General features: G+C 45.5%; 1 protein-coding gene across 6 annotated transcripts in view; it reads right to left on the minus strand.

The window, feature by feature from the left end:
• hpn (hepsin) overlaps positions 1–17,316 on the minus strand; it is a 95,838-nt gene that overhangs the window by 38,757 nt on the left and 39,765 nt on the right. For all 6 annotated transcript variants that reach the window (XM_072266201.1, XM_072266199.1, XM_072266198.1 and 3 more), the window contains 5 exons: positions 16,597–16,719; positions 14,895–14,935; positions 13,069–13,234; positions 12,337–12,524; positions 10,500–10,595 (listed from right to left, as the gene is read on the minus strand). In XM_072266201.1, coding sequence (XP_072122302.1) covers positions 10,500–10,595; positions 12,337–12,524; positions 13,069–13,234; positions 14,895–14,935; positions 16,597–16,719 — 614 coding nt within the window. The remainder of the gene's footprint in view (positions 1–10,499; positions 10,596–12,336; positions 12,525–13,068; positions 13,235–14,894; positions 14,936–16,596; positions 16,720–17,316) is intronic.

A 17,316-nucleotide genomic window follows, 5' to 3' on the forward strand; every position in this document is an offset into this window, starting at 1 on the left:
ATTAAGCCCTTTGTCCTCCTTTGCTGAACTCTGAATTTCTCCCAGTCCTCAGGTGAGCCACTTTCTCTGGCTAATTTGTATGCTTCTTCTTTGGAATTGATACTATCCCTAATTTCTCTTGTCAGCCACGGGTGCACTACCTTCCTTGATTTATTCTTTTGCCAAACTGGGATGAACAATTGTTGTAGTTCATCCATGCAACCTTTAAATGCTTGCCATTGCGTATCCACCGTCAATCCTTTAAGTGTCATTTGCCAGTCTATCTTAGCTAATTCACGTCTCATACCTTCAAAGTTACCCCTCTTTAAGTTCAGAACCTTTTTTTCTGAATTAACTATGTCACTCTCTATCTTAATGAAGAATTCCACTATATTTTGGTCACTCTTACCCAAGGGGCCTCTCATGACAAGATTGCTAATTAACCCTTCCTCATTGCTCAAAACCCAGTCCAGAATAGCCTGCTCTCTAGTTGGTTCCTCGACATGTTGGTTCAAAAAACCATCCCGCATACATTCCAAGAAATCCTCTTCCTCAGCACCTTTACCAACTTGGTTCACCCAATCTACATGTAGATTGAAGTCACCCATTATAACTGCTGTTCCTTTATTGCACACATTTCTAATTTCCTGTTTAATACCATCTCCGACCTCACTACTACTGTTAGGTGGCCTGTACACAACTCCCACCAGCGTCTTCTGCCCCTTAGTGTTACGCAGCTCTACCCATATCGATTCCACATCTTCCCGGCTTATGTCCTTCCTTTCTATTGCATTAATCTCTTCTTTAACCAGCAACGCCACTCCACCTCCCCTTCCTTCATGTCTATCCCTCCTGAATATTGAATATCCCTGAACGTTGAGCTCCCATCCTTGGTCACCCTGGAGCCATGTCTCTGTGATCCCAACTATATCATAATCATTAATAACAATCTGCACTTTCAATTCATCCACCTTATTACGAATGCTCCTTGCATTGACACACAAAGCCTTCAGGCGCTCTTTTACAACTCTCTTAGCCCTTATACAATTATGTTGAAAAGTAGCCCTTTTTAATGCTTGCCCTGGATTTGTCGGCCTGCCACTTTTACTTTTCTCCTTACTACTTTTTGCTTCTACCCTCATTTTACACCCCTCTGTCTCTCTGCACTGGTTCCCATCCCCCTGTTGTGAACTAACTTCCTCACGCCTAGCCATTCTAGTTTAGTCACCTCAGTAGCCCCCGCTAATCTCCCTGCCAGGATATTGGTCCCCCTAGGATTCAAGTGCAACCCGTCCTTTTTGTACAGGTCACGCCTGCGCCAAAAGAGGTCCCAATGATCCAAAAACTTGAATCCTGGCCCCCTGCTCCAATCCCTCAGCCACGCATTTATCCTCCACCTCATCGCATTCCTACTCTCACTGTCGCGTGGCACAGGCAGTAATCCCGAGATTACTACCTTTGCGGTCCTTTTTCTCAACTCCCTTCCTAGCTCCCAATATTCTCCTTTCAGGACCTCTTCCCTTTTCCTACCTATGTCATTGGTACCTATATGTACCACGACCTCTGGCTCCTCACCCTCCCACTTCAGGATATCTTTTTTTTTTGTAATATAATTTTTATTGAATTTTCAAAAAGAATACATGAAAAGATAGAATCTACCCTCCACCGTCCCCTTAATCCTCCCCCCCCCCATATATAGTCCTACCTAAAAAGAAAGAAAGAGGAAAAAAAAAGAACCGCCTGGGTATTGGAAGGTTTCCACATGCTCCATGGGATTCAAAATAAATTTGGTATAATTATTCGTTACTTTCCCCAAGTGACCAAAGTCTTTATCGAGCACTTAAATATGCCATCCTATCTTTTGTAAATAAGGGCGCCAAATATTCAAAAATGTTACATATTTATCTCTTAAATTATAAGTAATTTTTTCGAGTGGAATAGAACTAGCCATTTCATTATTCCAACGATCCATACTTAAATACGAATCAGATTTCCAAGTAACCGCTATAGTCTTCTTAGCTACTGCCAATGCAATTTTTATAAATTCTTTCTGATATTTATTCAATTTAAGTTTCGGTTTTATCCCTTCAATATCACCTAATAGAAATAATACAGGGTTATGTGGAAGTTGAGTTCCAGCATTTTGTTCCAATAAGATTCTTAAATTTATCCAAAAGGGTTGAATTTTAAAACAAGACCAAGTAGAATGTAAAAAAGTACCAATTTCTTGATTACACCGAAAGCATTTATCAGATAGATTTGAATTTAATCTATTTATTTTTTGCTGTGTAATATATAATTGGTGTAAAAAATTATATTGTACTAATCTAAGTCGAACATTTATTGTATTTGACATACTGTCAAGACAAAGTCTTGACCAATTTGTTTCATCAATATTAATATTCAGATCTGTTTCCCATTTTTGCTTTGACTTATGGGTTCCTTGTTTAATTGTCTGTTCTTGAATCAAACTATACATACAAGAAATAAATTTTTTAATTTTCCCTTTTTGAATTAAAATTTCAATTTCATTAGGTTTTGGCAAAAACATTGTTTGACCCAGCTTACCTTTTAAGTAAGCCCTTAATTGAAAGTAACAAAAAAAAGTATTATTAGATATTTTATATTTATCCTTTAATTGTTCAAATGACATCAATATACCTCGTTCAAAACAATCTCCTATAAATTTAATCCCTTTTTGGTACCAATTATATAAAAGTTGATTGTCCATTGTAAAAGGAATAAGTCTGTTTTGGAACAAAGGTCTCCTTGCTAATAGAGATTTCTGTGTTTCATTATCAACATTTATCTTATTCCATAGATCAATCAAATGTGTTAATATAGGAGATTCTTTCTTTTCCCGTATTGATTTAGATTCCCATTTATATATAAAATCTTCAGGTCTATTTTCTCCTATCTTGTCTAGTTCTATTTTAATCCATGCTGGTTTTCGATCATCGAAGAAAGATGCAATAAATCTAAGTTGATTTGCTTTATAATAGTTTTTAAAATTTGGAAGTTGTAACCCTCCTAACCCAAATTTACATGTCAATTTTTCCAATGATATTCTTGACATTTCACCTTTCCAAAGAAATTTTCTCACACACTTATTTAACTCTTGAAAAAATTTCTGTGGCAATTGTATTGGTAATGTTTGAAACAAATACTGTAATCTAGGAAATATATTCATTTTTACAACATTGACTCTACCTACTAATGTTATTGGTAATATCATCTGTTTGTCAAGATCTTCTTGAATTTTTTTCAATAGTGGTAAATAATTAAATTTATATAAATTCTTTACATCATTATCAAGTCTTATACCGAAATACTTTATACCATTTACCGGCCATCTAAATTGGGTTACTAATTGACATTGACTATAGTCTCCTTTAGTAAGAGGTAAAATTTCACTTTTATTCCAATTTATTTTGTAACCTGATACCTTCCCATATTCATCCAATCTAGAAGATAATTTATGTAACGAATGTTGTGGGTTTGTTAAATAGATCAAAACATCATCGGCAAAAAGATTAATTTTATATTCCTCCTGATTAACTCTAAAACCCATAATATCTGGATCAATTCTAATTAGTTCTGCTAATGGCTCTATCGCCAATACAAATAAAGCAGGTGATAGTGGACAACCTTGTCTAGTTGACCTTTTTAACTGGAATGGTGTTGAAATTTGAGAGTTTGTCACTACTTTAGCTTTAGGGTTAGAATTTAAAGTTTTAATCCAATTTATAAAAGATGTTCCTAACCCATATTTTTCTGGTACTTTAAATAAAAAATCCCATTCTAATCTATCAAATGCTTTTTCTGCATCCAAAGCTACTACTATACTCTTCTCATCCCTTTTTTGTGCCAAATGAATTATACTGAGTAGCCGGGTTACATTATCTGCCAATTGTCTATTTTTAATAAATCCTGTTTGATCCATATGTATTAATTTTGGTAAATATTTAGATAATCTATTCGATAAAATTTTTACTATTATTTTATAATCCGTATTCAATAAAGAAATAGGCCTGTATGATGCTGGTTTCATAGGATCACTGTCTTTTTTTGGCAATACTATTACATTTGCTGTTGAAAAAGATTCTGGAAGTTTATGTATTTTTTCTGCTTGACGTATTAGTTCCATAAAAAGAGGAAATAATAAATCTTTAAATTTTTTATAAAATTCAGGTGGAAAACCATCTTCTCCTGGAGATTTATTACTTTGGAGTGATCCTAAAGCTTCTTCAACTTCTTTTAATGTAAAAGGCATATCTAATCCCTTCTGTTCTTCCAAATTCAATTTTGGAAGAGAAACTTGTGATAAAAACCTTTCTATCTCATTAACATCATTTTGGGATTCTGATTGATATAATTCAGAATAGAAATTTTTAAAGGTTTCATTTATTTCAAGAGGTTTATAAGATATTTTATTTGCCCTTGTTCTAATTGCATTTATTATTTTGGAAGCTTCTTCTGTTTTCAACTGCCAGGCAAGAATTTTATGTGCTCTCTCACCTAACTCATAATACCTTTGTTTAGTTCTTATAATTGCTTTTTCCGTTCTATATGTCTGAAGCGTATTATATTGTAACTTCTTATTGACAAGTTGTTTTCGTTTTTCTTCTGACATATATCTTTGAGATTCTTTTTCTATTTTTGTAATCTCTTTTTCCAATTGATCTAGTTCTGCCATATATTCTTTCTTAATTTTAGATGTATAACTTATTATCTGGCCCCTAAGATATGCTTTCATCGCATCCCATAATATAAATTTATCATCCACTGAATGAGAATTTGTATCTGCTTTTTCATAAAATCACAAAAATCTTGACATTTTAATAATGTTGAATTAAATCTCCATCTATAAGCCACTTCTTCCTTATCAGCCATTATTATTGTCATTAATAAAGGAGAATGATCTGATAATATTCTTGCTTTATATTCCATATTTTTCACTCTGTGTTGAATATGCATTGATAATAGAAACAAATCTATCCTTGAGAAAGTTTTATGTCTATGGGAGTAGAACGAATAGTCTCTTTCTTTAGGATTGATTCTTCTCCATATATCAATCAGATTTAAATCCTTCATCAATGATAAAGTTAAATTTACTACCTTCGATTTTATAACAGCAAAAATTAAAATCTCCTCCAATTAATATTTTTTCATGCGCATCCGCCAAATTCAGAAAAGCTTCTTGTATGAATTTTGCATCATTTTTGTTTGGTGCATAAATATTCATAAAAGTCCATAGTTCAGAAAAAAGTTGACAATGTATAATCACATATCTCCCCGCAGAATCAGTTATTACATTTTGTATTCTAATTGGTAACGTTTTATTAATCAGAATTGCTACTCCCCTCACTTTTGAATTAAATGAAGCCGCAATAACACTACCCACCCAATCTCTCTTTAGTTTCTGATGTTCTGTTTCCATTAGGTGCGTTTCCTGTAAAAAAGCTAAATCCATCTTCATTTTTTTAATATGTGTTAAGATTATTTTTCTTTTCACTGGTCCATTAAGCCTGTTAACATTAAAACTCAAAAAATTCAATAAATTAGTCATTATTCTTAACAAAGTTACTCCAATCTAAAACATTATTTATCTTCTCAACTCTCATAGTTCCTTGGGGAATCTCTTTAAACTTCACCATGTTGCTATGTGTCTCCCTCCCAACCTTCCAGGCAGAAAGAAAAAAGATAGAAAAAATACAAAAAAAGAAAAAACAAAATACCCCCCCACTAATGTTGTGAATGAAAGGATACACAACACTACCCCCCTCCATTTTACGGGTCGTGGCAAAAGCCACGTTTGCACACATGACTAGCGTAGCAATCGATCAGTTCTTCCAGCTCCCCCGCAACAAAAAAAAACTATATATATATATATATATATATGACAAAATTAGTATTACTATTCCCAACTAATATTCCTCCAGTTTTAACCTTTCTTACCCACCTCATATAATTAATAATATATTTATACATTCATCCAGCTTCAAAAATCTAACAAGTCCATTCTTTAACCCAATCTTCATCTTCAATCTATCTCACTCTCCTGGGTTTGTTCTTATATCTGGTGAATATACAGAGAATCTCGCACAAACTGCTCTGCTTTCTGGTAGTCATCAAAAAATCTTTTTTCTCCACCAGGCAAAAAAATCTTCAAGGTTGCAGGATAACGCAATGCAAATCGATAACCTTGCTCCCATAGGGTTTTTTCCACTGGATTAAATTTCTTCCTTCTCTTCAAAAGTTCGTAACTTATATCAGGGTAGAAAAAAACTTTGTTCCCTTTAATTATCAATGGCCCTTTTCTATCTTTGGCAGCTCGAGCAGCTGCCTGTAGAATCCTTTCCTTGTCTTGAAATCTTAAGAATTTTATTAAAATCGATCGTGGATATTGGTCATCTTTTGGTTTTGGTCTTAGAGCTCTATGTGCCCACTCAATTTCAATTGGTCGAACCTCCTCTTCCATTTGCAAAACATCCGGGATCCATCTTTGAAAAAATTCTATTGGTTTATCTCCCTCCGTACCTTCTTTAAGACCAACAATTTTAATATTATTACGTCTACTAAAGTTTTCCAACATGTCCACTTTCTCCAAGAGTCAGTTTCTTTCCGAATTCCAGACAAGCAGATCATTTTCTGTTTTTTCCACTCTATCATTCATATGCCCCATTGCTCTTTCCATCTTCTGAAGCTTCTTATCCATTTTGTCCTGTCTTGCCATAACTTTATCATAGCACATCTTCGTATCTCTAAGCTCTTCTCTTACTTTTCTTAATTCAGCCGTTAATTGCAATATAGCCTCTCTCATGTCTCAATCATCTCCTTTACTTCCAATCGCTTCCAATTCTTCCTCCTCTTCTTCATCTGTGTTCTCTGCAGAATCCAATTCTGACTCTGACTCATTTTCAATTGCAGTGGCTGTCGGTTCTTGTAGTTTGCGTTGTGTCGATTTGCGCATGCGCATTTCCGGTGTCTTCTTCGAAGAAGCCGTTACCACCGCCATTGCTCCCTCTTCTACCAAAGGAGATCCAACCTGAGTCGAGGCTCCATCGTTGCAGTAGGCCCTTTTTCCTTCCCGTCTCGCGGCTGCTTCGCAACAGCAGACTTCTTTTGTTGCGGTTTAGGAGGCATATCGTAGTCTTACAAAGTTTATACGCAAACAACAGGAATTCTGCAGATGCTGGAAATTCAAGCAACACACATCAAAGTTGCTGGTGAACGCAGCAGGCCAGGCAGCATCTCTAGGAAGAGGTACAGTCGATGTTTCAGGCCGAGACCCTTCGCCAGTCCTAATGAAGGGTCTCGGCCTGAAACGTCGACTGTACCTCTTCCTAGAGATGCTGCCTGGCCTGCTGCGTTCACCAGCAACTTTGATGTGTGTTGCTTACAAAGTTTATAAATAGTTTTCAGAAAATATTTACTAATTTTGTTTTGTTTAAACGGTACTTTACTGATTTGTTGCGGGAGAGATGGATTTACACGTCTCAATCCCACGTCATCACGTGACGCCCCCACTTCAGGATATCTTGAACACGATCAGAAATATCCCGGACCCTGGCACCAGGGAGGCAAACTACCATCCGGGTCTCTGGACTGCGTCCACAGAATCGCCTATCTGACCCCCTTACTATCGAGTCCCCTATCACAACTGCCCTCCTCTTCCTTTCCCTACCCTTCTGAGCTACAGGGCCAGACTCTGTGCCGGAGGCACGGCCACTGTCACCTCCCCCGGGTAAGCTGTTCCCCCCAACAGTACTCAAACAGGAGTACCTATTGTTAAGGGGCACAGCCACTGAGGTACTCTGTATTACCTGACTCTTCCCCTTCCCCCTCCTAACCGTGACCCACTTGTCTGCTTCCCGTGGCCCCGGTGTGACCACCTGCCTGTAACTCCTCTCTATCAACTCCTCACTCTCCCTGACCAGACAAAGATCATCGAGCTGCAGCTCCAGTTCCGTGACGCGGTCCCTTAGGAGCTGCATCTCGATGCACTTGGCGCAGATGTAGACGTCGGAGAGGCTTGGAGACTCCAGGGCCTCCCACATCCGACACCAAGAACAGCAAACTGCTGATATAAACAGCAAAGATGATATAAAACCACTCAACTTTAGATCAGAGTGTATTCGTTCAAGGACGAATGCCCCACCCCCATCCTGGGCCGATAATAAATGGAGCTTTTTCCAAAAGGGAGTCCCTGGGCACACTGTAAATTTTTTCTCCCACACCAACTTGCTGGGATGTCCCAAACACACTCTCAGATAAAGCAGTGGCGTGGTCTCACCCCGCCACAGATATTCCCTCCTTTCTCTCTCCCTCCACTTTCTCCACCATTCCACACTTCCTCACTTTTCCCTGTTCTTCCCTGGTTCTGGTGAAGGGTCCCAGACCGTAAAACACAAACTGCTCCTGCCTCTCCAGGTGCTGACTGACCGGCTGACTATTTGCAGAATTTTACAATTCTATCAAATCTCATCTGAGGTGTGGACAGAGTAGATTAAGGGACATAGGACATTCAGCACAGATACAGGACCTTCTGCACACAGCATCATGCCAAACCAATAAAGCTGGTGACATCTAATCCCTCTACCTTCACGCGGTCCATATCCCTCCATTCCCTACACATTCATGTCTCTAAGAGCCTCAAACACCTCTTTCATATCTGCCTTTACCACCACACCTGGCAGCACATTCCTCTAAAAACAAAACCCACATATCTCCTCTGAACTTCTACTTCTACTACATCGACTCAGGCCTAGGGGGCCGGCGTCGGGCACGATGACGGACTCTCCACTTCTCCCTCGCCCTCCTCAGTGTGTTCAGTTCATCTACATTAGCCGTGCCGCTGTTTTCTAGGAGCGTGTTGACCATAGACTTGGGAGGGCGCCCAGGGTTCATCCTCCTGTGCTTGGGCTCCCATATGATGACTAGGCTGGCAGGTAGCTCGGGGTGGCGTAGACAGTGCCCCACTAGTTGCAGTCTTCTCGCCTCAATTTTAGTGGAGAGCATCGGTAGGTTGTTATAGAGCTCAACGTTCGTCATGTGCCGTTGCCAACTCACATCAAGAGCCATCCGGAGTATTCGTGTATAGCAACCATCTAGAGACTTTCACATAGTCTTGGTGAGTGTCCACGTCTCACATCCATACGGGAGAATGGACTCTATGACTGCTATGAACTCCGCCCCCCACCTAAAATGCCTGAAAACCCACTCAGCATATTACTAACAGCTTCTTCCTCTCAGCCATCAGGTTTTAGAATGGCCCATGACTCTACCTAGCACAAAAGGTGAATCGCTATGTATTTATTTTTGTAACTTGTAGCAATTTTATGTTTTACACTGTACAACAAATTTCACATGTCAGAGGTAATAAAAGTGATTCTGCCCTTCAGTATTAAACATTCCTAACTTGGCAAAAAGATACCATCTGCCTACTCCATGTCTCTCACAATCTCATCCATTTCCATCAGATCTCCCCTCAGCCTCCACTGCTCCAGAGAAAACAACCTAACTTTGTCCAATCTCCATTTACAGCTCATGCCCTCTAATCCGGGAAACATCCTGGTGAACCTCTTCTGCACCCTCTCCAAAGCCTCCACATCCTTCCTGTAACGGGGCGACCAGAACTGAATCCGTTACTCCAGATGTGGCCTAGCCAGAGTTTGCAACATAACTTCCTGGCTCTTGACCCTTTCTAGGATGAGAGGCCACGACTTCAGGATTGAAGAACGTCCTTTTAGAACTGAGATGCGGAGAAATTACTTTAGTCAGAGGGTGGTAAATCTGTGGAATTTGTTGCCACAAGTGGCTGTGGAGGCCAAGTCATTGGGTGTATTTAAGGCAGAGATAGATAGGTTCTTGATCAGCCAGGGCATCAAAGGGGATGGGGTGTAAGCAGGGGAGTGGGGATGACTGGAAGAATTGGATCAGCCCTTGATTGAATGGCAGAACAGACTCGATGGGCTGAATGGCCTACTTCTCCTATATCTTATGGAGTAATAAAGCCACGTCTTCTTTACAGTGCCATTAGCTTATGTGGCGTCGTTCACGGAACTGTGGACGTGAACCCCAAGATCCCTCTACACGTCAACTGTTAACTGTCTACTCCCCCTTTGCATTTGACCTACGAAATTGCAACACCTCACACTTACCTGGATCAAACTGCATCTGCCATTCCTCTGCCCAAATCTAAACTGCTCTATATCCTACCACATCCCCCGTGCGTTAACATCCACCTCGTCACCAACTTGTGCATCACTAACCCACCTACTCACGTTTTCCTCCAGGTAATGTGCCCTGAGGGAGTTTGGTTATGTTGCCAAATCTCCTCTTCAGTCCCACAGACAGAGGCAGACTCTTCAGCCCAGCAAGCTGTGCTGGCCCTCAACCCCACACTCACACTGATCCCGTTTGAGACCCCCAGACTCCCACCAGGGACAGCCCGAGCGGCCAATTAACCCACCTCCCTCCACCGCACCTGAGAAAGTCAACCACATTGACCCACTCACCATAATATTCAGTGTTACCCCATCCAGTGACAGTACACAGAGTGCCTTCAACGAGACCTTGTCCAAGAGCTGGAAGACAAACTGGCTGGATGTGATCTAGAGAAAGATACGAGCGCCTCACCGTCAGCAAAAGGTCAATGTGGAGCACGTAGATAAACTAACACTAAAGGCTCTACAAGGAAGATGCCCCAGAGCATGGGGCATTACACACGCCAAATTCAGCAGGGGTCACGTCAGACCTGACCCTCAACACTTTTCACCAATGCACCGTAGAAATCCGGATGCATCACAGTTAGTACGGCAACTGCTCTGCCCGTAAACGCAGAGAGTTGTGCATGCAGCTCAGCACTTGACAGGAACCAGTCTCCCCTCCATACACTGTCTACACATCTCGCTGTCTCACCCACCTCAGATATCCGCTCTTCTCCCCCTCCCAACAGGCAGAACGTAGAACAGTACAGCACAGTACAGGCCCTTCAGTCCACAGTATTGTTCCGACCTGTTAACCTACTTGGGAATCAATCTGACCCTGCCCTCCTACACAGTTCTCCATTTTTCTTTCATTGTGCTCATCCAAGAGTCTCTTATATGTCCCGAATGTATCTGACTCTAGCACCGCCCCTGGCAGGGTGCTTCACGTATCCACCACCGTGCGATAGGGTGTCTTAGACCTTTGCAGAGTACCATAGTGATTTTATGTATTGCACTCTACTGCCGCCCTAAAAAAAAATAAAACATATTTCATGACATGTGATGATAAAGCTGATTCTGATATGGGCTGAGAGTGGGAAGGGGACAGGGAGAGGGGAATCATGGTTGGAAAAATGGGGAAGGGAGAGGGAAGCACCAGAGAGACGTTCTGTAATGATCAATAAACCGACTGCTTGGAGTCAAGCGACCTTGCCTGGTGTCTCAGGTCTGGATGTTTCCGCGCCTGCACCAGCTCCCACCCTGGCACTCGTCTGCCAACTGTCCCACATCCTTCCTGCCATTCCCAAATCCCTTTGCTCCTGCCACCTTTACAAACTCGCTCTCTGCTCCACATTTTCAAACACAGTACTGTGCAGAAGTCTTGGGCGCCCTAGCCACAGGCACAATTACAGCTTCTATCCCACTGATCTTGAACAACAAGATGGACTGCGACCTCACGATCGAACTCACTGACCCTCACACCTTACTGTCTGCCTGCACTGTACTTCTCCTGTACCTGGGAACACCACCACTTGGACATCCTCCTCCATGTCACTCGCCATCCTGCCGTTCCCTCACTGTCGCTGGGCCAAAATCATGGAATCCCCTGCCGAACAGCACTGTGGGTGTACCTACACCTCAGCGACGGCAGTGGTTCAAAAAGACAGCTCATCACTACCTCCTCAAGGGCAGCTAGGGGTGGGCAACAAATGGTGGCTTAGCTGACGACGCCCACATCCCCTGAATGAATAAATTTTTAAAAAACGTGCAACACCATAGCCTGCATTCTGTTCTCCTGTGCCCTCCCTCGAAGTGCTGACGTATCGAATTATCTGTCTGGGTGGTACACAGACAAAATGCTGGATGAACTCAGCAGGCCAGGCGTGTGGGGACCGAAACGGGACACAGGGACGGGGAGGCGTGTGGGGACCGGGACGGGGCACAGGGACGGGGAGGCGTGTGGGGACCGGGACGGGACACAGGGACGGGGAGGCGTGTGGGGACCAGAAGGGGGCACAGAGACGGGTAAGGGTGTGGGGACTGGAAGGGGTCACAGAGACGGGTAAGGGTGTGGGGACCAGAAGGGGGCACAGAGACAGGGAGGGGTTAACAACGAGGGAGACCCTCTGCAGTTCACGCTCCTTACCCGAGAAGTTGAGAGATCTTCTCAGACGCAAGACGGCGATGTCGTTGCTGTTGTCCTCCGAGTTGTAGTCGATAAAAGGCTGGTAGCCTGCGTGGTAGACGACCGTCTGCACTGGTGTCTGGATGTCTGGTGACAGCCGGCTGACTGACCCACTCAGCACCGCCCAGCGGTTGGCAAAACGGTTCTTCCTGAAAGGGTGTGAGTGGTGGGTGGGGGGGGGGGTGGGGGAGGTGTTTGCGGGATAAACAACAGCGATCAGTCCCATCCCACGTTACCACCCCACACCCCACCATCCCAAGTCTGCACCCCGAACAAAACGGCCGGCACCCGCTGGGAGGGTCTAGAAGGGTCTGAAATTGGCAAAACCATCAATCAGTGGTTGACAGTGGTTGGACAGGAGCAGGCAAGGTGAGGGTGGTGGGGGTGAGGGCAGTGGGAAGGAGGGGTACGAGAGAGTGAGGGGAGCGTTGAAGTGCAGGATCCAGAACTGGTTCCAGGGTAGGTAGGGGAGTGGGGGGGAGGGGCAATGGGAGGTTTGTGCAGATTGCTCCAGGAATTGGGATTCATTTGAGGTTTGTGGGTGGGGAAACCAGGGAAGATTAAGCTGTAAATAGTCAAGTTTGTGAGGACGGGATAGGAGCGTCTGGATAAGCTGAATGGCAGCTGTACCCCCTACCACAGGAAGGAGAGGCGGCGGGGGGGAAAGGGCGGGAGAAGACGCGGCTGACTCACTGGGGGAAACAGTGGGCGGCGGTAACCACCCAGTCATCGGCGATCAACGACCCCCCGCAGAGGGGGGAGCCATCAAACAGGAGGGCAACCTGCCACGGCCAGCGGCCGAGCTCAGCCAGGCGACCACCCACGATCCGGTCCGCCTGCAGCTTCCGACGGCCACAGTCTGCAGGAGACAGGGACAGACAGACAGGGATCAGAGAGAGTATCGCGTGCGTGTGCCTGCGCGTGTGCGATCCGTCGCCCGGAGTCTGTGTACAGGAGTGAGCAGCGAGCGCCAGTGAGCAGTGTGCGCGTGTGTCGGTGTTTGGGAGTGAGCAGCGAGCAGTGTGCGCGTGTGTTGGTGTTTGGGAGTGAGCGGTGTGCGCGTGTGTCTGTGTACAGGAGTGAGCAGCGAGCACCAGTGAGCAGTGTGTGCGTGTGTCGGTGTTTGGGAGTGAGCAGTGTGCGCGTGTGTCGGTGTTTGGGAGTGAGCAGTGTGCGCGTGTGTCGGTGTTTGGGAGTGAGCGGTGTGCGCGTGTGTCGGTGTTTGGGAGTGAGCGGTGTGCGCGTGTGTCGGTGTTTGGGAGTGAGCGGTGTGCGCGTGTGTCGGTGTTTGGGAGTGAGCGGTGTGCGCGTGTCGGTGTTTGGGAGTGAGCGGTGTGCGCGTGTGTCGGTGTTTGGGAGTGAGCAGTGTGCCCGTGTGTCGGTGTTTGGGAGTGAGCAGCGAGCAGTGTGCGCGTGTGTCGGTGTTTGGGAGTGAGCAGCGAGCAGTGTGCGCGTGTGTTGGTGTTTGGGAGTGAGCGGTGTGCGCGTGTGTCTGTGTACAGGAGTGAGCAGCGAGCGCCAGTGAGCAGTGTGCGCGTGTGTCGGTGTTTGGGAGTGAGCAGTGTGCGCGTGTGTTGGTGTTTGGGAGTGAGCGGTGTGCGCGTGTGTCGGTGTTTGGGAGTGAGCAGCAAGCAGTGTGCACGTGTGTTGGTGTTTGGGAGTGAGCGGTGTGCGCGTGTGTCTGTGTACAGGAGTGAGCAGCGAGCGCCAGTGAGCAGTGTGCGCGTGTGTCGGTGTTTGGGAGTGAGCAGTGTGCGCGTGTGTTGGTGTTTGGGAGTGAGCGGTGTGCGCGTGTGTCGGTGTTTGGGAGTGAGCAGCGAGCAGTGTGCGCGTGTGTTGGTGTTTGGGAGTGAGCGGTGTGCGCGTGTGTCTGTGTACAGGAGTGAGCAGCGAGCGCCAGTGAGCAGTGTGCGCGTGTGTCGGTGTTTGGGAGTGAGCAGTGTGCACGTGTGTCTGTGTACAGGAGTGAGCAGTGAGTGCCAGTGAGCAGTGTGCACGTGTGTCTGTGTACAGGAGTGAGCAGCGAGCGCCAGTGAGCAGTGTGTGCGCGTGTCGGTGTTTGGGAGTGAGCAGTGTGCGCGTGTGTTGGTGTTTGGGAGTGAGCAGTGTGCACGTGTGTCTGTGTACAGGAGTGAGCAGTGAGTGCCAGTGAGCGGTGTGCACGTGTGTCTGTGTACAGGAGTGAGCAGCGAGCGCCAGTGAGCAGTGTGCGCGTGTGTTGGTGTTTGGGAGTGAGCAGTGTGCACGTGTGTCTGTGTACAGGAGTGAGCAGTGAGTGCCAGTGAGCGGTGTGCGCGTGTGTCTGTGTACAGGAGTGAGCAGCGAGCGCCAGTGAGCAGTGTGTGCGCGTGTCGGTGTTTGGGAGTGAGCAGTGTGCGCGTGTGTCGGTGTTTGGGAGTGAGTGAGTGATGCAAGTTTGGGCCGTGCCCTGGTGAGGGAAAGTGTGTTGCATGTTGGGCAGATACTGACAACAGTATCTATGATTGATCGGATGTAATCACAGGATAACGAGGGCTCACCTTGACACTGAACGGACAGAGCAATCCGGGATGGACAGGAACTGTCAATGAAAGCAGAATGGTTACTGACCAATCAGTCAGGAAACACACTCACCCCAATGCACCATATTCGGTGACAGACCCATCCCCACTGGTCTAAACCACAGTGTTACACACTGTCATACCCCTCTCCACCAGCACTGCATCCCGGTAACAGACGCAGCCCCACTGGTACTCTAGCCAGTGTACTCCAGTGTTGTACAGTGACAGGCCCATCCCCACTAGTACTGTACCCCAGTATTATACAGTGACAGACCTGTCCCCACCAGTACTGTACCCGAGTGTTATACAGTGACAGACCAGTTCCCACCAGTACTGTACCCCGGTGTTAAACAGTGACAGACCCGTCCCCACCAGTACTGTACCCGTGTTATACAGTGACAGACCCGTCCCCACCAGTACTGTACCCGTGTTATACAGTGACAGACCAGTTCCCAACAGTACTGTACCCGTGTTATACAGTGACAGACCTGTCCCCACCAGTACTGTACCCGAGTGTTATACAGTGACAGACCAGTTCCCACCAGTACTGTACCCCGGTGTTAAACAGTGACAGACCAGTTCCCACCAGTACTGTACCCCAGTGTTATACAGTGACAGACCCGTCCCCACCAGTACTGTACCCGTGTTATACAGTGACAGACCCGTCCCCACCAGTACTGTACCCGTGTTATACAGTGACAGACCAGTTCCCAACAGTACTGTACCCGTGTTATACAGTGACAGACCCGTCCCCACCAGTACTGTACCCATTATACAGTGACAGACCTGTCCCCACCAGTACTGCACCCCAGTGTTATACAGTGACAGACCTGTCCCACTGGTACTGTACCCGTGTTATACAGTGACAGACCCGTCCCCACCAGTACTGTACCCATTATACAGTGACAGACCTGTCCCCACCAGTACTGCACCCCAGTGTTATACAGTGACAGACCTGTCCCACTGGTACTGTACCCGTGTTATACAGTGACAGACCCGTCCCCACCAGTACTGTACCCATTATACAGTGACAGACCTGTCCCCACCAGTACTGCACCCCAGAGTCATACAGTGACAGACCTGTCCCACTGGTACTGTACCCCGGTGTTAAACAGTGACAGACCCGTCCCCACCAGTACTGTACCCCGGTGTTATACAGTGACAGACCCATCTCCACCAGTACCGTACCCCAGTGTTATACAGTGACAAACCCATCCCCACTGGTACTGTACCCCAGTGTTATACAGTGACAGACCCATCCCCACCGGTACCGTTCCCCTGTGTTATACAGTGACAGACCCATCCCCACCGGTACCGTACCCCTGTGTTATACAGTGACAGACCCGTCCCCACCAGTACCGTACCCCTGTGTTATACAGTGACAGACCCATCCCCACCGGTACCGTACCCCTGTGTTATACAGTGACAGACCCATCCCCACCAGTACCGTACCCCAATGTTATACAGTGACAGACCCATCCCCACCGGTACCGTACCCCTGTGTTATACAGTGACAGACCCGTCCCCACCAGTACCGTACCCCAGTGTTATACAGTGACAGACCCATCCCCACTGGTACCGTTCCCCTGTGTTATACAGTGACAGACCCGTCCCCACTGGTACCACTCATACATTTAACCCAGTATTAAGTATTTTATGAAATGTGGCTTCATTTAGTTACCATGGGAACAGGACTTCCTGCAGTTTACCAGCTCCCGAGTGCTGTGGCATGTTCACACAGTAGAACTGGGCTGTCCGACTCAATCTGGGGTCTTCGATACGACTCTCAGAAACTGATAACATTCTGCAGACAGAATTGAGTTTTAAACTCAGCTGCACACACTGGGTCAGTAACAGTAATCAGAACTGATCCGGTGGGTGGGTGGGTGAGAGAGAGAGAGCGAGAGAAAAATTGTGGGGGGCAATTAGCCAGGGTCCCTGCTCGCTGTCACTGTCCAGTGACTGGTTGTCATGGAGACAGGATGGGTTGTAGGCTAAAGAGATAGAGGAAGACAAGGAAGTGGATGACAATCTCAATAAGATTTTTTGATTCAGCCTTCACTATGGAAGAATGGCAGAAATTGAAGAGTGTCAGGGGGCAGAAGTGAACGCAGTTTTCATTATTAGGGAGGTGGCTGCTTGGGAAGCAGGAAGGTCTGAAGATAGACAAGTCACCTGGACCAGATGAACTTCACCCCAGGGGTCTGAGAGAGGTGGCTGAAGAGACTATGGTGGCATAAGTAATCATCTTTTAAGTATCACTGAATTCAGGAAAAGATCCTGAGGACTGGAAAACTGCAAATGTCACTGCACTCTTTATGAAGGGAGGGAGGCAGAAGAAAGGAAATTATAGGCCAATTAGCCTGGCTTCAGTGAAGATGTTGGAGTCCATTATTAAGGA

This window comes from Mobula birostris, chromosome 8, assembly GCF_030028105.1.
Source record: "Mobula birostris isolate sMobBir1 chromosome 8, sMobBir1.hap1, whole genome shotgun sequence".
NCBI lineage: Eukaryota > Metazoa > Chordata > Chondrichthyes > Myliobatiformes > Myliobatidae > Mobula > Mobula birostris.